Source organism: Cygnus olor, chromosome 2 (assembly GCF_009769625.2).
Source record: "Cygnus olor isolate bCygOlo1 chromosome 2, bCygOlo1.pri.v2, whole genome shotgun sequence".
Taxonomy (NCBI): Eukaryota; Metazoa; Chordata; class Aves; order Anseriformes; family Anatidae; genus Cygnus; species Cygnus olor.
This window is the reverse complement of record NC_049170.1, coordinates 33,230,348-33,253,787: the sequence shown is the minus strand read 5'-3', so window position 1 is coordinate 33,253,787 and position 23,440 is coordinate 33,230,348. Positions and strand designations below refer to the sequence as shown.

At 38.9% G+C, this 23,440-nt stretch overlaps 1 protein-coding gene across 1 annotated transcript in view; it reads right to left on the bottom strand.

Moving 5' to 3' along the window:
- Positions 1 to 764: 764 nt before the first annotated feature.
- Positions 765 to 23,440, bottom strand: part of ABCB5 (ATP binding cassette subfamily B member 5) — a 34,610-nt gene continuing 11,934 nt past the window's right edge. Inside the window, 17 exon segments of the mRNA XM_040550387.1 lie at positions 765 to 1,471; positions 1,997 to 2,143; positions 3,132 to 3,338; positions 4,205 to 4,402; positions 5,933 to 6,089; positions 6,590 to 6,730; positions 8,141 to 8,241; positions 9,026 to 9,229; positions 11,147 to 11,230; positions 12,316 to 12,393; positions 13,161 to 13,265; positions 14,115 to 14,261; positions 16,280 to 16,522; positions 16,743 to 16,904; positions 19,682 to 19,852; positions 20,516 to 20,719; positions 21,974 to 22,099. Of these exon segments, the coding sequence (XP_040406321.1) occupies positions 1,274 to 1,471; positions 1,997 to 2,143; positions 3,132 to 3,338; positions 4,205 to 4,402; positions 5,933 to 6,089; positions 6,590 to 6,730; positions 8,141 to 8,241; positions 9,026 to 9,229; positions 11,147 to 11,230; positions 12,316 to 12,393; positions 13,161 to 13,265; positions 14,115 to 14,261; positions 16,280 to 16,522; positions 16,743 to 16,904; positions 19,682 to 19,852; positions 20,516 to 20,719; positions 21,974 to 22,099 (2,673 nt within the window). The 3' untranslated portion in view covers positions 765 to 1,273.

The following is a 23,440-nucleotide window of genomic DNA, read 5'->3' as shown; positions in this document are numbered from 1 at the left end:
AGTCTCTGAAAAAGACTGTGCAAGGGAGAGTGACTATTTATTTTGGCAAAGCTAAGACCAGCATTTGTTTTCTTGTGTGTATTCTTTTCCTGTCATGGACCTCAATGCTGGAAAACAGTTGAGATGAGTGGAGATGATCATTACTGTAAGTCTGCTCAGCTGTAGCAGACAAGAGTTATCTGGAAGCGATAAAGAACTACAGGTTGCTCCAGGCCATAAATCCTAAAACAAAGCCACAAGCAAAAGCCTTGGAAAATTAAAATGCTGTAATTGGGTTTAGCTAGCCAAAAAACAGCTTCCGAGTCACACTCTTGGGCTACACAGTAGGTATTCCACAGCTGCTAGAGGAGGTAGTGCAGCATCATGAAGGATATAGCAAGTGAATAATCTATTACTATAGAAAATTTGTGTAAACTTAAGTTTTTCAACACCTGAAACAAGCTTTAAGATTATTAAAAAAAAGATTTTTTTAAAGCTATTTACATTGATGATGTGAGTCCACTCCAAAGGAACCAACCTAGCTTTTTTCCCCAGAAGACTTTTGAAGTGACCCTGATGGCGGCCAAGAATCATTAAATTTACGTCCTCAATTGAAAAATACTAAACAAAACAATGGTATATTTTATGTTAATTTATCTCTGTATGGAAGGTTTGCTACTTTGCTACAATTGTCTGAAATAAGATATTGAATCCCCAAGAAATGTGTGAAATTGTATCAGTAATGTGGTAAAAAAACAAACACAAAACACTCCCTTCTCTCTCAATTTAATAGGAATGATTTTATTTTGAATCTCATCTGTGAGAATCAACAGTTACTAGATAATCAAGAAAACTTTATGGCTGCATTTGGTTGGTGAAGAAAGCCCAGGGACAAGCATAAATACCAGCCCTCTGCTTAACCATGACACTTAGTCGCTGTCACACTCTTGTACCAATGTGCAAGAGTCTGTGCCAACTTTATGGGTCAGGATTTGAAGGGCCAGAAAGACCTGGGTACCCCACCAGAACCAGTAGAATGGATGAGACCAGTCCAGATATGGCTCTCTCCTGATCAAACGATTCCTACAAATGCCCAGCAGATTCAGACCTTGGGATGCCCCCATGCACCTACCACTCCTGGGCATGCACTGCTCATTTCCCCAGGTACATGGGCCAAAGATTACAACAGGTAGAGCAACCAGTCCTTGTTCCATCATGGCAGATACAGCCAGCATTACTTCTCTGTAAGCTTTTTTCTTTTCTCCAGGACAATGTGAAAAAAGTCCGAACAGCACTAATTAGAGACTTGTGCATTTACAAGGGCATAGTAGTGTCCTTCCTTTGCCAGTAACTGGCTGTGGGTGCCCTGCTCCACCACCCTGCCGTTCTGGATCACTGCAATGATGTCTGCATTCTGTATGGTCGTCAGGCGATGAGCAATTATGATGCAGGTTCGACCTTGCCGGGCATTATCCAGAGCTTTCTGAACAATCTGCACGCAGATGTGAAAATGCTGTTAGCACCTGGAGAGCCTCACTTGTAGGAACCACACTTGATTTCTTACTCTTTGTTATCACCTTAGTATATCTCCTATAGATATAAAGTCAGTGCATATGAGACACCCTTGCTCAACAGGGTTTTGCTTTGAGGCCAGTCAGACTTGTCATTGAAAATTGGTTCTTGTGCATTCAGGTTGGAACAGAACACAAATTCAGTATTTACTACCAAATACAGCTAACACGAAGACTACTGAGGAATTATCTTTCCGAGGTCTTTTCTAATGTTGCTGGTTATTATATGGTTTATTTTTTTTAAACTTTAATAGATATGCACAGCTTCCTGCTGTCTTTAAATTCAAAACTTGCAAACAGAAAAGCTACTGACATACGCCTGCCTGGTTGTTTCATAGCTGAGCACCTGCAACACTTTATGTTGATTTCTCTTAAAATTTTATCCTACAGAAAATAACTAGCCATGTATATAGACATAAGTAGTTCATGTAACGTTCACCACTCACCTTTTCGCTTTCTGTGTCAAGTGCAGAAGTAGCTTCGTCCAGAAGTAGAATGGCAGGGTTACGAACCAGAGCACGGGCAATTGCTATTCTTTGTTTTTGACCTCCAGAAAGTTGTGTTCCTTTCTCACCCACCCGGGTATTATATTTCTGGATATTAAAAATGAAGAGGGGTGAAAAATAAATAATAATCCTGAGAATACTCTTCTAATCTCTCTCTCCTTTCTCTAAAAGTAGAATTTTATGTGTAGCTATAAAAATAATCAGGTATTTCCATGATGAAAGTAAAGAAAAGTACAAACGGTTTTAATAGAGTTAAGGTTTTATAAGCACCTCAAGTATAAACAGTTATATATAAGCCACATGTTTATACCTGGTCTGAAAATTTACTTCCCCAAAGATTAGAGTACTGCCAGTAATAGTGGTAAGGTGTCCAGACATTTGGCCATGAGTGTATGACCATAAGAGTAACCATATATTTAATGTTTCCTGACATATACGTTATGGACTTGATCTGTGTTACTTGTGAGTAACAATACAAAATCCCAAACATCATTAGTAGTAAGAAAAATGCATTATTTTTCAGCATCATTACATCATTTTCAGTTACGCAGAACTACAGCGAAAACAAACCATCAAAGCATTTTTTCTTGCTAGAAACAAATTCTTGGCAGGCATGAAGGTTAAACGCCACGTCATTCACTTTTGATTTATCAGCACGTGTTATTTTAAGAATCACTCCCTCTGCATGCACATCCAATTAGAAATAAAGCATTTAGTTTTACTGAAATACTCTAAGATGAATTTTTCTAAAATAACTTGAGAAGTTTCAGCTGTAAAAGGAAAAAATATTAAAAATTGAGGACATGAGGACATTTGTATGCAGTGTCCTCATTTTTTCCACTCATTCTCCTTTGTCTACCGCTATATTAATTGGAACATCGACTTTTGTTTCCAACAGTTTAACAGGGATTTTAAGAACTTATCACACATACTGAAATTTTTAAGCATCAATTCTGTATTTTCTCATTTTAAAGTGTACACTTTAATTCTGATCTATATAAGCACATTGCCTAGATTTCTCCATGTCACTCCAGATACCTAATTGTGCTGTGAAGAGAAGACCACCATCTCTTACCTCTGGCAATTTTTCAATGAAGGCATGAATATTTGCTGCTTTAGCTGCTGCTTCAATTTCCTGCTGACTAACAACCCTACTGTTGTCTCCATATTGAATATTTTCCGCAATGCTGCAGTCAAACAAAATAGGCTCCTGTGACACCAGACCCAGCTTGGACCTCAGCCATTGTAAATGCAAAGATTTAGTATCAAATCCATCTGCTAACTAGAAAGAGCAACAGAAAAATGATGCCAAGTTGACTACAGAGCTCATCCAGAGATACACAGTGTAAATAGGAAACATGAATTGTAACAGGAAACCTGTTATGTGTTAGATTTCCAGCTGAAATCAAGTACATTTTTCATGCAAAGTGGAACTGAACCAACAGTATAGATAAATATTTCCTTTCATTAGTTTTTAATTTCGTGTGTTTTCACTTCTATTTCGTAGCAAACAGAAGCACGGAGCACACATCACACAGGCTGTTCCTGCAATCCTTCCAGCCCTGCAGAACCCAAAAAGTACTGGGAAACTTTACACATAAAAAACATCCCTAAGATGCTGCATGCAGCAAATTTAGCTCAATTTTAAAACCTCCAAGAAAGTTTTCTTGGACCTTCTATACATATTGTTAGCAACGCATCAAAAAGCCCATTGCACCCTTCTGACAGTGACACAGTAACATCCTGTGGATTACATTTGTATTGTCTGAAGCACATATCTGTGTCTCTAATGTGTGAATTCATACTATGAGAGGACTCATACACCATCAAGCAAGTGATATGAGTGTTATGCACCAGTGTGACCATGTTGTGAGCAGCTTTGGGGAGGCAATGCAGTCTGAAACCATTATTTTCAGTGGTATCTCTGCCCTGAGCACACAGGTGCCAGTGCTGGCCTGGCAATGCACGGGGGCAGGCAGTGACAGGGGTCTTGAGGTTGTTTACAGATGCAACCTCAGTAGCCCATACCTCTGTAAGAGGCAGCTCTCCAGAAATATTGCCAGGATTGTTTAAGGCCTCTGAAACTCTGGAAGATAAGGAGTTCAGTAGATTCAACAATTATTAATAGCCACACAAATCTATTTTTACCACTTGTCCTTCTGCAGGGTCATAAAATCTCTCCAAGAGCTGAATGGATGTGCTTTTGCCACAGCCACTGCTTCCTACTAATGCCAGAGTCTGTCCTTTGTTAACCTTCACGGTGAGTCCTTGCAAAACTTGAACTTCTGGCCTTGTTGGATATACAAAATTGATGTTTCTGAATTCAATGTTGCCTTCAAAATTACTCTGAAAAAAACAGAGTTCACATGATTGTATTAGCATTTAGTAGCTTCAACTAAAATAACCAAGTGTTAAATGAGAGCTGACAGACGTTTGGGATGGTGTTTTTGAAATCACTTTTGATGCTCTTTGCAATTACATATTGGACTGCATTCAGTATTGTTATTTATGATACAACCTCCAGATGCAAATCGCTAGTCGCTAGATCCTTTGGATTTTTCTGCATCTCTCTCCTGTATTTATTTTTCATTTCAACTTTCGAAGGATTATCTTTATGTCACAGAAATAATGTTAATATTTTTCATTTGTGATGCACTTAGTCAAGGCACATCTACCACAGCATTTGCTTTCTTGACCGCATGTTGTGAGTAGCATGATTTGAATGAATAAACCACAAGGTCATGATCAGATATTAAGGTAACAGAGCTAAACTCTTTAGCAGATAATTTACAAGTATGTAGGACAAGATGTGTTTTAAAAAGTAACAGCAGTTATTAATTAGCTAGACAGACAGATTTCTAAGCACAAGTGGAAGAAAGGGGGCATGCATTAACACGTTGCCTATTGTTTGGGGCAGGAGCCAGCCCCACGTAAACAGCAGCACTAGCACAGCTGCTGAAGATCTAATTTAAGGGCCTCAAATCTTTCCTTTGCTGAAGTCACAAGTCACAAGTGTTGCTCATATTTGAGTCTGGTCTATAATAGAAATACTTAGTTTCAAGTTTAATTTTACCAAGGACCTTCTACTAAATCTTTTGAAACCTGTGCCTGAGGGCTCTGGTTCAAGAATATAAATAAGCATGATCCTAACTCTAAAGGTTAAAAACCCCGTGTAAGAGCTTAAAGTTAATGAAACCAGATTACAGTTGCCTGAGTAGTGGCTACCACCTAACACCTACAAGGGGTTTCATTTTGAACTGGATGTGCAAACGTAATCCTTCCAGATCATGTCAAGTTTCTGCGTGAAATGCTTCCAGTTTAAGTGCCAAGATCAGTTTCCTTAATGACAATGATGGTTTAAAAGTGAGATATTTTAAACCTCTAGAGTAAAACAGATTATTCATTAGGTTAGTTCTGAGTTCTCAAGAGCACATTTTTACTTGAGAGAGTTTCCACAGTTGTAAGAGGACGGATTTTGGCAATACTCTGTCTCTGAAAGAACTTTCACTTGTCTACAAAAACAGCAGTAAAGTGCATTTGGATTTTATTTCTCCCATAAACCCTTACAAAGACAATGCAACTGTGAGTGGAACTAACACTGTCAGTGTTTTCCTGAAACCACTTAATGTGGGCAAGCTGAATAAAAAATCATTTTGAGCTCATTCAGAGCAAAGCTTTGAAGGCTATACACTTCTGACCAAAAAGTGGGAATAATATGGTCCATTAAAATAAAAAAGGCAAAATAACAAGGCAGTACCATTATTTTATAGTGTCTGTCTTCAGTGACACCCTACAAATACGAAACTGTGTAAATACAGTTGTAGACAATAAAGCATTACTAAGTAGTTATATAAAGGTTTTTCTGAAAAATCTTACCAATTTTTCACCTTCTTCACTGTAACTGTCAATTTGAGGTTTTCTGTCCAAAAGATGAAAGATTCTTTGAGCAGAAATTCTAGCTTTACCATAGTCTGGTGCCAGGGAAGCAGACTGACCAACATTCATAGCTGCAAATATGACAGAAGAGAAGACTCTAAAAACAAAAGACAAAGCATCATTTGCTTCTGGTGGAACATTTTTTTCTTTACATGTAAAACAAACCCTCAAAATAAAGTTTTCAGCATCTTTAGATTATGACATTTCTAGAGCTCCTTCTCCTCCTTTCTCCCCTCCTCCCCGCCCCCCCCAAATATCATAAAGTATTAGAAAAAAACTATTTGTTGCTACTTTATAGGTAAGTAGTATAGGTTAGTGTCATGTCATTTGTCCGCGTAAAACCCTCTGCCTGGAAGGAATGTCAAACTGCAAAGACCTCTCCAGAGACGGTGCACTGAGCACGGTCACATGCTTGCTGCTTCACTGCCCAAATACACACCTTTTCCCAAAACAGCCCTTCTGCTCAAACTGCACTCCCAACCAGACTGCAGATTCCTTAGTCTCCACACCCCATTACCTCTGTAATTAGATTAAATTTAGCATGCATTTAAATCACTATCCCATGTATCCATCTTTACCTTCACAAACTATACTCACATAAACACATTTTCAAAGTTGCTCAAACAATGGGCAATGAGCCATGCCCCAAATCTGAAGACTGCTGCGTTAACAAAGTAGTTTGCAGACTGAGCTACTCCATAGGTAAATCCATAGAAAGGGGCTTTTGTTAGAGAATCTCTGATAAAGGAAGAAGACTTTCTGTAAATAACTCAAAATAGAAACAGCAGACACTGGCTTGGGGATGGCCAGCTTTCTGGGTTAAGGTTTCCAAGGAACACAGCTCTCCCCCTGAAACCACATCAGATAACCCAGAACGTGCACACACTCACAAACCACCCCTGCCTGACCCTAAAAACACCATGCCTCGTGACATGGAACTGCCCTTAGGACAGAAAATTAGAGCAATGAGATCCTTCGTCCTCAGTTATGCTATCCTGAATCTCTCCCTTTGCTTTTCTACAGCAGGGCAGGTCACTGGAGCAGATAAAAAACACATTTTAATAACTACCACATATGACCCAGCTTATTAAGAAAACAGGCAGGCTTCAGCCCAGCTTTAAGAGCTGCCTGCGGGCTTCCAACAGGTCTTCCAATCCAAGCAGAGACATCTCATCTCAATTTGAAGCAGGGACATATTGTTGGGTTTCCCCTCAGGGATTTAGACTAAGCCTCTCTTTCTCAATCTGTCCTTCTGGAGAAGTTTCATTTGTGTAGCTAATTGAATGCAGACTGAATCAGAGTCAGGAGGACTCTGCCCTTGTGGTTTAGGATGCTCTCTCTGAAGGAATGGAGATCTCCTTTCCAATCTGAGCAGTAAATCAGAGACTTTTGATAGTCCAGGCAAGCATCCTGACTATATCCTGGGTAATGCTAGTTTACCAGATACTGAATTTTAATACTGGTTTGTCTGAGGGTAGGGTGTTTTTTTTTTCATCTTTTTCCATCTTTTTTTTTTTCCTTCCTCCTTTTCCATCTTTTACATTTTCACCTTGAAGGAGGAAAGAAACAAATCAGATTTTAGGCTATTTTATTTAAATAAAATGGAGTTAGAAAAATCTGGCAACCCTGGTGGTTTGAATGCATTTCAGCAGAGACAAAAAAGTCAGTGGCAGATAGGGGGTCAAACAAGGGAAATGTATGAAGTTCATTTTGAGGTTTCAATATCACATGAGTGGAATCAAGCTGGTTTATGTTATAATGGGTGTGGTATGGGAGTTAACTGTCCGTTCCTGAGTTAACAAGTATTAATCCAACATGCTGAAATTGAGTGAATAGATGTCCTATATTCTATGTATACGCAAGCAAACAATATTCTGTAAAATAGGAGGAAAATGAATTTTTATAAAATATTTGCATAATGAAAATGCAATTCCTACAAATGTGTGTTTTTTTTTTAATCTCCTCTAAACTCTGCATTCAAGAAAGTATGTTAAAATATACTAAGTGAACAAGTTTCAAGCCTATGGAAAAGGTTATTGATACCCTTCCTAATCTTGTGGGTATTGGACAGTTTGCAAGAAGTATATTTACAATAAATCTGAAAGACTAAACTGTTCAAAGAACAGAATTAAAGAAAAAAGATCCTACCTATATGGACCATTCAAACTTGTTACATATTTTTCATAAAATGCTTCTTCCCTTGTCAGTGAAGCTACAGTTCTTATATTTTCAACTGATTCTGTTGAAATCTAAATTGGGAGATAAAAAATAAGAGGTAATATCTTACACCTGAAATCTACAGTATATCTCCTAAATACTTGAGTTCTTCTCTAACCTTTATTAGTTTAGATCACAAAGCATGTACTTAAGAAAAGAGATTGAGGTCTGTTATCTCTGGGAAGGAAAGCCCAGAACAATGAAGTTACTCATCCCAAGGTCACAAGGCAAGGGGAGTCTGAAGCCAAAGTATTTGAATTTTGAACCTTTACATCAGGATGTAGGAAGTGTCAGCAGTCTCTGCCCCATCCCATAGGTTGGGATCCAAATAAAATGCTATTTAATAAAATAAGAATAAACCTCAATCATCTAGACACAGCTTATTCTTTTGCATGGATTACTTCTGTCTCCTTGAAAAGCAGTATCAGGTAAATGAAGGCAGCACCCTAAGTCTTGAGCACATTAAGAGTTTGCATTTTGTGACAGAATGAAGAAGCAGTTGTCAGGGCTTGGTGGCTCAGCCCTGCTACACTTCTGGCTACAGCACAGGCCCAAAACATAGCAGTACTGTTACAGCTGTCGCTGCCCAGAAATCCGCTACAGAGGCATTCAAATGCATTTTTATAGCCCAATTTACAGATGTTTTGTGTTATCTATGTTTTGCTTTTCTTGAGGATATATAAACATTTCCTTCATCCCCCCACCCTGTCCTGTCCTCTCCCCCCTTCATTTATTTTGGATAATTGAGTCAGCTGTAATGTTGTCCTTAAAAGTGATCTCACACCAAAACCCTGTAGTTAGAATTGGAGAACTTACTCTTCCAGCCTCTTCCAAAGCTTTTTGATCTTTTGCTGCATGACCAGACACAGAGCTAACACTTGCAGCATTTGTAGCAATAACGAAAGGAATGCAGGCCAGGATAAGCAAAGTCAACTGCCAGCTGTACACAAAAGCAATAATGATGGCAGTCAGAAGGGTAAAGACCGTCATAGTCATCAGTCCAAGTCGGCTTCCAGTTGCCTAAGAAAAATCCAGAAACCCCAAAATATCCATCATTAGGTTTTCTTTTTGTTAGTTATATCACCACTTGAAATCGCTATTTACTTGAGGCCAACAGTTCAGCTGGAAAACTAAATCATGCATGGTCATGTGCACTGACATTGTGCATGTACTTATGTAACTGTTCCTCGACATTCCTCTAACTGCCAGCGTTCAGGCCTTCAAGTGAGGTTAAAGATGTCTAAAAAGTTGGTCATGGCAGTTGTATAACATATCTGAGACTTTCTTTGCTACCTGAGGCACATGAAACTGTGGCCACTGTTGTAAGAAGGCAGGTTGGATGCACAACAGTAGGCAAGAGGAGCTTCATTCTAATGACAGCCATCCGTTAACCCATCCCATCAACAGCAGTGTGACTATACATCTTCAAGTTCTTGCATTGCTCCATCTAACATTTTTCTGGGAACCCAACCTCATTTTGGCCACCCTGCAAAAATGCTTCATCTCAGCAAGGCTAATGAGTGGAAAAGATTAACTTGTACTGAAGAACTCCTATCTCCTCCCAGCCTGTATAACCTTTACATGGAGAGCTTTCAAAACGAGAGATGATTAGTATTCAGCATCAGGGTGGGCTCTGACGTGCAGTAGAAAAGGTCTGAAAACAGCCCTGTGGAAATAGCTCGTCTTCCAACATTTGGCTTGATGGAAAAAAACAAAAATCCTTGGGCAGGAAACAAAATTCCTCTCTTTTGCCAGAGACTTTCCTGCCCTAAAAAGACTTTTCTTGTTCAATACAATTTAAAATAGTAATAATTAAACCAATGCCAAGGTGAATTACTGCCATATGTTCCAGGGGCTGCACATAAAGATGAATTTGGAAACTTCAGCCAGCACAGCGTGAGGCATGGCACTTACTGACACTAGCGCTTCAGAGAACACAATAGCCTTGGAGAGCAATTCATGCCCTTGGTTGGCTTTTATAGTTAGAGGACCCAATGCATCCCCTTTTTCTATTTCTGCCTTGCATGATGATGTAGTTCAATGCCACTGAAGCAAACTGCAAATTTGAAAGATGCAAATGATTAAATTTTTTCAAAGACTCTTTTCTCACTACCAGCCCATAAGAAAGGAGGAGGACAGAGGACTGAAAGAAATAAACAATATCTACTGAGAATGAAAAACGCAGAGGATTAAAGGGTTTTTGATTTACACATCTGAAGGAAGCAAAACCATCTTAAAATGAAACAGCCAACCTTTCGCTTGCAAGTCCTGCAGTATTTTTTTTTTCCAGGGAATGCTAATGAGATAAGCAGTAGGTGGAACCGTGCACAATTTGCCATATTCTTCTGCCACCATCGAGTGGCCACCTCTCCAGTATCAGCCCCTTGAGTCATCTCCTCCCTTGGGTATCGCCCTCTAGGGTGTTCTTCATTAATGCCATAACATTTCTTTGTTTGGCAAAGAAAAATTTCTTTTGTTCTTGTGTATAAAGCACATTTGGTAGGGGATAGGAAGAATTCTCTTCATTAAGGCCAGTAAGAGTCTGCCTCATCTGCAGATGCAGCTTTCATGGCACCCTGATGATACACATCATAGGGTGCAAACACCTGGGGTCCACTAATTCTGGTCCCCAGCGCATACACAGATTCCATTTTGCATAGTGACGTAGTCTACAATTATATGTTTAGCTTAGAGACTTGCAGAGAGGGAAATGAAAGATACATAAATATCTGTGGGATTTTCTATAGTTTTCAAATTATCAGCTGGAAGCCTTGCTCAAAGTGTCAGCAACATGCTATTTAAATGCATCTGTCAGTCTGTAGGGGAAGATTTACTACCCTGTCTTCTGAAATAACGTCAGTCTTCCTTGCAAATGGCTTTTATGTTTCTAAAGAAAAATATTTTAAAAAACAAACACACAAAAAACAATCAACATACCCCTTTGACTTGGGAAGCATCTGTAGCAAGTCGAGTTAACAGAATGCCAACAGCATTTTTCTGATCATCGTACCATCCAATCTCCTGTAAGAAAAAAGTTACTAATTTTTGCTTTACAAAGTTACATGTTCTTATCATATTTCAGATTTATCAGGTTTGCTAGTAAAATGAATAAATATTTCCAGATCAGATAGCATACAGGGAAAAGGAAGTACAAGTCAGTGACAGCTAACTGCATTATTCTTCCAAATAAAGTAAAAAGAAAAAGCTTAAAGGGCATGAACAATTACATGTTCCAAGCAGAATAACAATAGAAGTGTTATTAATGGTAATGTTTTTCTGAATGTACCTATTTAGGCAAGTTTTATTATAATCTGCTTTTACGCAGTCCTCCTTTGGGCCTGAAGAGGTTAACCATTCTCTTCTTACAAGTTACCTATTGCTTTAACTATAGAGAATGAGTTGCTCATCTCTATTTGTACATAAAAGGACCTTACTCCCTCTCTGTATCTCCAGAGACAACGTGAGTTATTTTTTAACCACTTTTAATTTTCCCTCTCCTAGTTCCTTTCAGATGTTCCTATGAACATCAGGGCTCTTGCCAGCTGTCCCCAGTGGGTGCACCGTGTACTAAGTCATGCATTCTTAAAAGTCCTATGCAAGTAACGTGAAGTCTCATGAACTGATTAACAGGAAATATTTAATACAAGTAACTTCACTCTTCTCAAGTAATTCTTGATGCAATAGGGCAATTTGAATTTTTGCATTAGAAAGTTACCAGACTGTCTATTTACTATGGATTGCAGTACATATATTTAAATTGGAATAGCCAAACAGGTAAGATTTAAGCAAGTGGAGATTAAATTTTTGGTCATCCTGCAGGAATCTGGGTACACACAAACAGCTGCAAACCATATGCATATTATATTAGAGTGTCAGAAATGTGCATGTTTGCAATGACGCTCCTTCAGAATTAGACTATTTGAGCTAAGTTGCATGTGACAGGAGATTTTCAGACAAGTTGTATTTTTTTTTTTTAAGTTAGTGGTAGAAGAGAAATGTTTTTGTATTTCTTGTCTCCAGATCACACAGTTGAAACCCAACATGTACCTTGCAAGGTCTGCAAAAACCATCTGGCTCTCATGACAACCTCACTGCATAATTCATACCTGCTGAAGTAATGCTCTGAAGGACAAAGAGCGTAGTCTCATTGTTAGTATTTCCCCAGACTTCCCAAACATGAATCCCTGCAGGGGAAACACAGTCACATTTTCTCATTTGATGCTTCATCTCTGTTTATAAAGCCACACAATAAAAGCAATTACTCCAAAAAGTCTCCTACAACCCTCTGCACATATGCAAGTTTTGCGAAGAGTGCCATTCACATTCCTGGAACCTGAAACTCTTTTCCTACAGAAAGGGAACAACATGACAAAGAAGGCAGGAGCTTTGTTGTAATGCCTTATTCACATGCCTCAACAGCTTTGGAGGATAAATTCGCCTATATAGTTGTTGACCTCTATTCCAACCACTACCAGAGACATCCACTCGCAGCAGTCATACCAACACACTTTATGGGATGGACATCAATACGCAATATTTCCTGAAAGCTGCAAAACAGTAGTAAGAGGACAGCAAATGATGGAATTTGTTTGACGGTATGGCCCTTTCAGAAAGCCATTTTATATTTACTTTGGCAAGAGTCTACAGACTGTCAGTTAGAAATGTTGGTCTTTGACTTTTATGGTCTAACCCTCAGCTTTGGTTTCAGTCATGCTGAATCGACATTGCCGTCAGTGGGGCCACGCTTATTTAGATCAATAGAAAACACGGCCATATATTTAAGTAAATACATCAATAAAAGTCAGGCATCTCAGGAAGAACCCTTGCACTTGTGCATGTTTTTGTAAGCTCTGACTGGTGCTTTGGCTCCTCAAACTGCACTGATACAAGTTATACCTGCAGCCTGCTGGTGAGTTAAGAACTTCCAACATTTCAGTGTAGCGACACTTACTTGGATTATGTACGCAGCTAAAGTAATCACTCCAAGTAAAAGAAACATTAGAGAAAGAACCAAAGTGTTTTTACTCCTCTTTTCTGCATCTGTTTCTTGAAAAGCCTGTGCAAGGAAAATAAATAAATAAATAAAAATGGAGTATACAGACAGTGACTGCCAGCTATATAAACCAACTTTCATCTCAAGAAACATGTCTACTTTGATTTCTCATAACATATATTCTGGATCCTGAAACCAGCCTGCACTCAACTTCCTGTTGAAAGCTAGAACGCAGTCCAGCTTTCTATTTAGCCTACATCTCACTAACTCATTTCTCCAGCTCCAACTATTCCTCCTTTCCTCTACTAGTCAGGTGCAGTCACACTGGGATCTACCTCTAGAGGGTCACTAACTTTTACCCATTTTTCATTGGATTTGTCTGATGGAGAGACAGGATCCATCACTCAATCTGCTTGGAAATCCTATCACCCTCCTTTATGATCTCATTCCAGTCTTCTCCAAGACGATACTCTCCCATCCTACTTCTGCGCTGACAACTTTCAAACAATTTGGGGTAGGAAATGCATGGGAGACTACTTAACCCTTATAACGTGGGAAATACAGAAGCAATTGTTTACAAAGTCCGATTGTCAGTGCCTTTTAGAACTATTTTAGCTATCTTTGAAGAATCAGAGAAAACAACAACAACAAACAACCAAAAAACCACAAAAATACCAGCACCCAGTCTCCAGAGGCAGCGAGGGATGCAATTCTGACATAGCAAGGATGTAATTCTGTTGTCTAAACATGCAGCTAATGCCTTTCTACATGCTGTTGGGCATCTGAGACACCTTTAGAGGTGTCAGGAAACCTACACTTATACAAGTGAATCCCACCTAATCTTGCATAGAGGGAACTGCCTGAACATGAATGAATCTCAGGATTGCAGTGTCCATTTGTGAAAAAACTCACCCCAATGATTTTTCCAAATATAACAGCAAATGCAGGATGGACCCCACCTGAGATGGCAGCAGCAATCACTCCCAGAAGTACATACAGCCACTCAGGTTTGTTCAGAGCCAGGATTTTTGAGTAAGGCACAGCAGGGAGATTTTCTTCCTACAAAAGAAAAAAAAAGGAAGGCTGCAAGTTTTCCTTGGAAAGTTGCAAAACATGAAAATCCTCAGGCAGCAGGAGTTCATTAGGCTTTGAGTAGTGATCTGTCTTTGTAAACTACTGAAAGCCCTCTCTGTGCACTCCAAGTGAGCAAACATATTGGAGAACTGCAGCTTTGCTGTTCCATACTCCAGAACTTCAACAGCACTGTAAAAGTTCAGAGGCAAAGGTTTAATAAAAGGCTAAGTCATGAGGGGTGAATGAGGGCCAGTGCACTTCATTGAAAGTTGGACAGAGCTGGTCACCATGAATGGCAACTTTAACACTTGCATCTTCATAAAGAACTAAAAGTCTCACTGTTTAGAGCCCAGAAAAAAATCCCTCCAGTTCAGCTAAATGCTAGTGGGTTGGCAATAATATAATTGAGCATAGATGTCATCTTTCTCTTTGCAAACTATAGCTTATGCATTGTTACCAAGAGCATAAAAGAGGCATATGTAACAGTGAGTTAGCCTGTATCTCCTTTGAAATTACAAAAAAAATGTCCTGTTCTACTTTAATAATTTATTCAAGTGTCTGTGCCTCCACAGAGGGAGTTCTGGAAAAGCAAAAAGTGAAAACATTGGAAGTGAGACAAAATATTAGGCAGGATTATAAGTACATTGCTCTTGCTTCCTGGTTATTTTATCCCATGCTTCAGATGCTGAATTAGGGTGGCTAAGCTTTAGCCATAAAAGTGAGTTGAACTTTTTGAAATAGTTAATTACAGCAGCTAGACACTTGATTTCTCTCTTTTTCCCCCCGTGTGTATGAATGTAATGAATACTTAAGTCATAAGCATGAACATCCACTACTTCCTCTAACAAGGTCTTAAACTGTACAAATACACAGACAAAAAGTATTTTTTCAAGTTGTATAACTTTTAGTGATAACAGGAATGGATCCAGTTCCTTCATACTGTTCAATGTATTAGTTGGAATCTGTATTCTAGTGAGAAGGAATATAGATGCAAAGTACACCGAGGTTTCCACAAGTGTGTTAAATAATCTGATTACAGATGAAATCCTAACTTCCATAGACTTCAAAGAATCCATGATCTGTATTTCAGAATTTACATTTTATTTCCTCACTTTGATGGTCCTGAAGTCAGGTTAAGACGAAAAAAAAAAAAGAAAAAACACACACGTCCCTAAACACAACTCTTTCAATACATTTCACACACACAAAACATTGCTTCAGTTCAAGCAGTACAAAATAGGAAAAAAAGTTAAGCTCCTTTTGACCTACCTACCCAAAATCTAACCAAGTCCACTAGAAGTCTTCTCTTATGGATTGCAGTGAGCAAGTTTTAGTCAACTTTGACAAGTCAAAGTTCTGTTTTTAAAACTGCATTTCCTATATGACTTTTATTCCTATTTAGTATTGGTCGAAGTGTATTACGTGAATGAAAAGCTCCAGAACTCAGTGTTTGAAAGCATATACTAAGGCACAGAGACTGAGAAGCTGCAGGAGAGTGGGGCTGTGGGAGACAGATTATTCTGTTATTTAGGCAACACCAAAGCATCAGGGTTTTGATATTTTTTTCCATTTGACACAATATTCTAAAGTGCCGTAAAGCTTGGTACGCATGGATTATATTGTCCACTAGTATTTGCAACAGTGAGTTCCAGGGATCAAAGAAAAATCCTGCAAATGAAATCTCACAGCTTGTTTTAATTAAATAGAATTAAAATTTCAGTAGCAATGAAATAATATACCTAATTTTATGAAGTATGACAAACCAACAACACAAAATGTTTCCCAACTCACTTCATTAAGTCAATAGCGTTAAAGCAAAGATTTTGGTAAGATGTGACCACCCTTGTCTTCTGAGGGCAAATACTCAACCTGGTGAGTACTGCTTCCGATAGAACCAGAGAAAGGGTTGCGTGGCAGTCAGCTATCCCAAAACGATTAAAATGATGTGTTTTGTGACTATGCTTCTATCTTATCACTAAAATTCCAACTGGAAGTTTTAATACCAACCTCCACCTCCTTTTTTTCTTTTTTTCAGATGACTTTTTCTTAGAAGAGCACCTCTTGCTCTTGTATCTGCTAGATCTTCTACGAATGCTGCTTCTCCCAGAGACCACCAATTCTTCAGAACGATCTTGAAGGGTCAGTTCCTCCACAAAACCACTTCTGTCATTTTCCTCATATTCCTCATCTTCTGTCTTTTCATCTTCTTCTGATGCACCATCGTCTTGAGCATTATTGCTACAGCCCTAGTGAGAATTCAGGATACACAAGGTCACACGACATTTTGAGCAGGGAAAAGAAAAGAGTGAAAATTATTTCTCATGATTACTGCTGCTTCAGTCACGTGACTGCTGTTACTTATAGGCCACTTGTTTCAGTGTGTAATGGCAGAACAGCAGACTAGCATCCATAAGACATTACACACCTTGATGAAATGGATAAATAAAGCAAATAATTTGCACTTACTTGCTGCATTACAAGGGAATAGTAGACTCCCTTCTGCAACATGAGTTCACTGTGTGTTCCTTGCTCAACCACAATTCCTTTCTCAAATGCAGCAATAGTGTCAGCAGTCCTGATGGTAGACAGTCTGTGAGCAATCACAATAGTGGTACGTCCAGTCCGAGCCTTATAAAAAACAAAAGAAGTTCACATTAAGATGCATGATGACATTAGAAATAAACTAAAGATAATTTAGGCATTTATAATACAAGAAATGCAATCTTAAAAAAAATATGTCCACACATTTTCGGGAGGTGTAACACTAGCATGACTTTTGATAAAGCTTAACGGGAAAGTGTAGAGGAGTGGAGCACATTTTGAGTCAGAAATGTGTTTTACTCATTCCCTAAAACTCTTCCAGCCCATCGAAATAAACTGCAGCCCAAATGTTCAGCTAAGACATTCTCCACAGGAACCTGGTGGGATTTTGCAGCTAGAACCTCCAAAGCCTCAGTCTGCAGGTTACATGCTCCAACCCTCTGCAGTTCCCACATGCAGATGAGTTGCTGGCACAGTCCTCTTGCAGTGACTGAGCACACGCACAGGTCAGCTTGCAGCTGCTGGAGAAAGTGACCTCCCTCCTGGCTGACAGCTGGAGCACACAGTGACTTGGTGGCAGGAGGAGATACTCAAGGGGACCTCGTGCAACAATTATGTTCTGTAGTCAAGGAGCCTGTTTAAAGTTACTTGCTACAAAAGTTGTACAGTGTACAAGCACAGGAAAAGGCGTGTGGAGATGAGGACAGCTTTGGTAGATGAATATTTTGGATTTGGATTCTTGCCCTACCCTGGCTCACGGATCTGACATGCGTCACTCAGAGCCTTCACAGGAGGTCAGTCTTGGTGCAGTTTCCATGCCTGTGCCCTAATATGCAGAGGTGCAAAGTCTTCATCACTGTAGCTGGGAGCTGTGATCAGAACTTTTCATCTTTTTAAAGCATTTCGCTTGTTATCTGAAAAAACATCAGACCATAAGGATCTGCACATGACCTCTCAGAAGAGGCGTGCATTTGTGAGGTTAGTTTCTTTGCTCCCCAGTTGTAGACAAATGACTAATACTAGCACCACTTTTTCCACTCAGGAATATGGAGAAGAAATTCATAAACCCCATTTAGAGACTACACATCAAAAAGCTGTGGAAAAAAGGATTAAGTTGTGATTCAAGGTTCATCTTGGCATGATGTGGGAACGTGCTGAAGCTTGAGGATAAAGCCTTAATTCAGTGTTCTCCTTTTATGTTATCCACTAAATGAAACAGCAAGCTTCTGCAAAAAAGTTAGTTATGAAATCATGGAATTAAAGAACATGCAAAAGAAGGCTAAATTATGGTTGAAGCAGCAACCTTCTAGTGCTTGACTTTGCAGTGATAATATCATTGATATACAAATATTACTTTGACATCTTTGTATTAGCTTAGAACCAAAAACCAGTGCAGTCAGGTGAATATAACAGCAGGGATGCAGCAGGAGCTGGGAGGGGACAGACCCAGGACAGCTGACCCAAACTGGCCAAAGGGGTATTCCATACCATCTGACGTCATGCTGAACAATATATAGGGGGTGGCTAGCCAGGGTGGAGGGGGGGGCCGGCTGCTCGGGGTTAGGCTGGGCATCGGTCAACGGGTGGTGAGCAATTGCATTGTGCATCCTTGGCATAGACTATCTTAAAAGAGGATATTTCAAGGACCCAAAAGGGTTCCGCTGGGCTTTTGGCATAGCTGCCTTAGAGACAGAGGACATTAAACAGTTGTCTACCTTGCCTGGTCTCTCAGAGGACCCTTCTGTTGTGGGGTTGCTGAGGGTTGAAGAACAGCAAGTGCCAATCGCCACCACTGAGTGCTGCAGTGCCAGACAAGCTAGAACTCCAGTACGAACTGGAATCAAAGGCAGCCAAGTGGTATGCCACAATTGATATTGCTAATGCATTTTTCTCCATCCCTCTAGCAGCAGAGTGCAGGCCACAGTTTGCTTTCACTTTTACCTCAGATTAAACTGACTGGCGGTAAAGGTGGTAAGTTCTGTATTTCCCTTGAGCCATACTTGTAACTCACATCTCTGTTCAGAACTACTGAAATGAAAGGCAGGATTTTTCACTTAGCTTTTTAAAAATGCATTAAGTATTAGATATGTGAAACAATATTCCCGTCCAAACATGTAGGTTTTTTTTTTTTTTTTTTTAAGTCTCTAGGTTCCACTGCATCTTGGTGGAAATTGCTCATGTAAGAGGGCAGTGAAGAAAGGACCATGAGCTGGAAGGTACAGAGGCACAGGTATAAGCTTACAGCTCTGCAGTACTATCTGCCTTAGAGCAGTGGGGCTGATAAAAAATAAATAAAAAAAAATAAAAAAAGGAAGGAAAATAAAAGGAAAAAGAGAGACAAACTTAACATTTATAACTGGCTCCACTTTTTGTTCTGTGTGGGTTCTGATTTGCATTCAGTCTCTGTAAAGAAATGAAATGGCTAATTCCAAAAGCTTTCTGAAAATTATGAAGCAACTGTTCAATGAAGAACCAGTACAAGGAGTATTATACTATACTTTGCTGTTATTCTACCTGAAGATAGTCCATTGAGCTCTCATGCCTTATCTTGATAACATGCTACCCATAATTCACCAGCAAATGAGCAAATTCACCAAAATGAACAAATGATTTGAGAAGAAAGCACAGGAGACCTAAATGTCTTTGTTTTTTAGCATTATTACTAATTACTAACTGAAATGATTCCTAAGCTAAGTTTTGATTGTTTTAAACTCAGTTTTAACACTGAAATTGAAACATCCATCCAAATTTTATTTTCTAGTGTTCTTGATTCCAGTGGGTAGCTGCACTGAAAACAGTGCTAATTTTTCTTAATTGCTATTGCACCTTTTCATGGTAATTGATTTCAATAACACAACCCTTACCTTATCAAGAGCTGCTTGCACTATGGATTCACTCTGAGTATCCAGTGCAGATGTAGCTTCATCCAGAAGAAGAATCTTAGGATTTCTTGCCAGGGCACGAGCAATAGCTATTCTTTGTTTCTGTCCCCCACTCAGCTGAGCCCCTCTCTCCCCTACCATGGTGTTAAATTTCTGAGAAAAGAGAAAACAAAACAGAAGTTAGGGAATGTCTCAAATGAAATCCCCACTTCTCTGTGCAATTATAAGTACTCAGTTTCTAGACAAGAGATATCAGGACCAAAAGGAAGGTCATAACATCATCCATTCCCAAGGATGTACGTTAATGGCTAATTATTATTATTATTATTTTTTCTTGAAAGGTGTAAGGCATCTACTGAGTTAGCTCAAAGCTGTGAATGCCAGGTATAGGGAGAGCTAAAGCTTCCAGCTGCTAAAAACGGCCTTGGCTCAGGGCATACTAATTCACTTTCCTCCCTCATCTCCTACTAAATATGCAGGCAGCGCCTGACAATGCTTTGGATTCCTGGACCTTCTCTTTTAAAGCCCAACTCTTTCCATGCCATGTGAATCAGTATGGATGGTAATACAACTGTGTAACTTCCTTTCTTCTGAGTTAAGGCATACTTTTTTTTCCAGACTTAGGCACAAATCCTTTGAAGGCAACCAAAAGTACAATATCTAGCTAAGAGTCCCCGAAGCGAAAGCTGCTGGAGGCTACGAGTATTTTGGGAAGTTATACTATAACTTAAATTCCCATGCTCTCCGTGTCAGAAATGGGATACCAGCTTAAATGGACCTTTCGTTCTTCTACTCAAAAAAAGTTCATGAACTCACATCAGGCAGTCTAGATATGAAGTCAAAAGCATTGGCTTCCTTGGCTGCTTGCTCAATTTCAGCATCAGAAATATCTTCTCTGCCATAGCGAATGTTCTCAGCTATTGTTGTTGCAAACAAAACAGGCTCCTGGCTCACAATACCAATATTTTCTCTTAGCCACTTTACATTAAGTGTCCGAATATCCTGACCATCTAAGATAACCTGAGAAAAAAGTGTATGTTAGAATTTGAGGAAATGCATTTTGTTTATAATAAATCCATTGTTATTACTTAAGTATCATCTACAAGGACAAAAAAAAAGAAAGAAAGAAAGAAAAGAAAATTAGTGTCCTCTTTAATAGAAAACTAAGCCAGAGAAGTTACAACAGTAATTTTTCCATCTACTGCACAAACTAGAAAACAGCGAGGAGCAGTATAACCAGAGAAATCAGGGTTTTGTCCAACAACTACGCTGTCCAAGAACAAACCCAGCTTAAGAGTTTTCCAGCTTCCCTACACACTATTTACTACGTTTTCATGCCCCTGTGCCACAGTTTGCGGTCCTCCCAGTTGTGGCAATGCTTTACACCACAAAGAAATAATCCAAATAGACTGACGTGAAGTGAGAGGTCATTTTTCTTACCTAGATCACTTGCAATGTGACCATATGAACATTAGTATCAGCACAGGAGAGAAACAAAACTGTGACTGTTCATTCCTGTCCCCATGCCTTGGAAATGGCAAGTTTAAAAAGCATCTGTGCTGATAATTGATAACCTTGACATGCAGTGATATATAGTTCAATGTTTAATAGCACTCAACTATTTAGTGTTAATAGCACTGAACTAGTGTTAATACATAGTTCCAACTAACTGTAACAACTACTAAGTGCCATTCTTTGACTATTAAATATAAAAAGAGCATTATTCTTAAGCATGTATTTTTTTTTCTACATTTTTTTCGCCCCTTTGGAAATTTGCAATCAGAAAAATGAAAAATATTTCTCATATCTAGTGTTGAGTGCCAGTAGAGCAGACATATGCTATGTAATGATGAAAAGTTTTGCTCTGGGTTAGCAGATACAAAAAAAAAACCAAAAAAAATGACCACTTAAAATAGGAAAACCTCTCTAGTTTATGGTCATTAAAAAAAGCAGATAAATACTGTTGGATTATTCTTTGCTTAAAAAAGTTTACAGTATCTTAAAAGACTGTTAACAAAAATAAATTTGAATAGATAGATGCAAGGATATAATTTACAGACTTGTGGTATTTACTACTTTTGGCATCACACTTGAAGGAGGAGGAGAATAATGAAGTCAGGCCACCAGAAAAAGATAGTGCATTGGAAGTTTAAATCATGGAAATACAGATCTATGAAGACTAATGTTCAAATATGATAAACAATCAAAGTTCAGTCAACATGTAAAATTCATGCTTATTTTAATAGCTTTTTTTTCTTCTTCAAAGGCACTCACTTCTCCTTGGTCAGGATCATAGAATCTCTGCAGCAACTGAACACTAGTGCTTTTTCCACAGCCACTAGCACCAACTAAAGCAATGGTCTTCCCAGTTTGAACTTTCAAGTTTAGACCTTTGAGAATCTAGAAAAGATACATCTTAGTTTGACAAATTTGGTTAGAAAACAGTCTGTCAAGGTAATTGTAGCAATAATCAAGGGTAGTAGTAAGGTGCACAGTTTAAAGGCTGGGCATTATCAGTAAATTAAGTACAGCCAGGGATATTCTGGAGCACTGTTATGAAAGAGCCTGAATCTATACTTCTGAAGTTTATTAGATTTTGAAACAGGATGGCTACATACAACCTGCCTTTTGGGAATGGTCCCTGGATTCTTCTGGCTACCAAACCAAGCCTGGGAATTATTTGAGAAGATTGATAACTGGAACAGGCCAAGCTCATGCCAAGAAACATTTTAAGAGTTCCCCTACATAGACCATTACATTCCAGTGCCTGGGAAAATTCCCAGCACACTCAAATCAACTCATACAGCCACAGTATTCTAAACGTGATAGTTCAATTTATTCTATTGGTGTGATCTGGTAGGAGGCTCAGGGTCCTGTGTTCTCTTGTCCCATTTTGCAGTGTTTAGACAGTGGCATAACAGTTATGAATCTCAAAGAAAGGTATTTAGCACCTTTGAAATATTATTGCTGAGAAACAAGTTTGCTTTCTTCTACTTTTAGAAAATAAATAGTTGTTTTGACAAGGTAACTGCTGGAAAGTCCTTACTAAAACCCAATCCTTATTGTTAACAGCCTCAGAAATCTAGGGAGTAGTTACAGACAAATGGTACCTTTGTTGCCATTTTCACATTCAGGAACATTTTACCTCAAAAGATGTCCATTTCATATATGAGTAATACTGTGTAGTTGCCAAAATATTTGGCTGCTATGGGAACTCTTCTTGTTTATACCAGGCTGATTTATAATTTTGCCTACACATGTTTTTGCAATGAGAGATTAAATAGTTGCAATATTGCTCTCTTCTCCCTATGTTACACCAGTGTGTTTTGTATTTAAAGAAGCTGATATCCTGATGCCTACATTATCAACCTAGAGCTACATTCTGGATACCATAATTTCTCCAGGTGCAAACACTCACAACCATCTAATAGTCTATTTCTAACTCTTTTATCAAGTAAGCTGTTGTCAAGATTAACACTGACAATAGCTAGACTCCGATCTAGTTTAGTCTACATGGGGAGATTACACTGTGTTCACTAATCACTTGGGAGATTGTGGATAACTTTTATACATCTTTGCTGAATCTTTTGGCCCTATTAAAATAACTGATACTATTAGCAGGGAAAGCTGCTGACTCAGTAGACTTGGGAAGGATGACAAAATATTTATTTCCCTCCCTTTTGGCTTTCAGGCTCACAACACAGCTTATCTGCCTGGAGAGAATTTCTAGGAAGATGGATT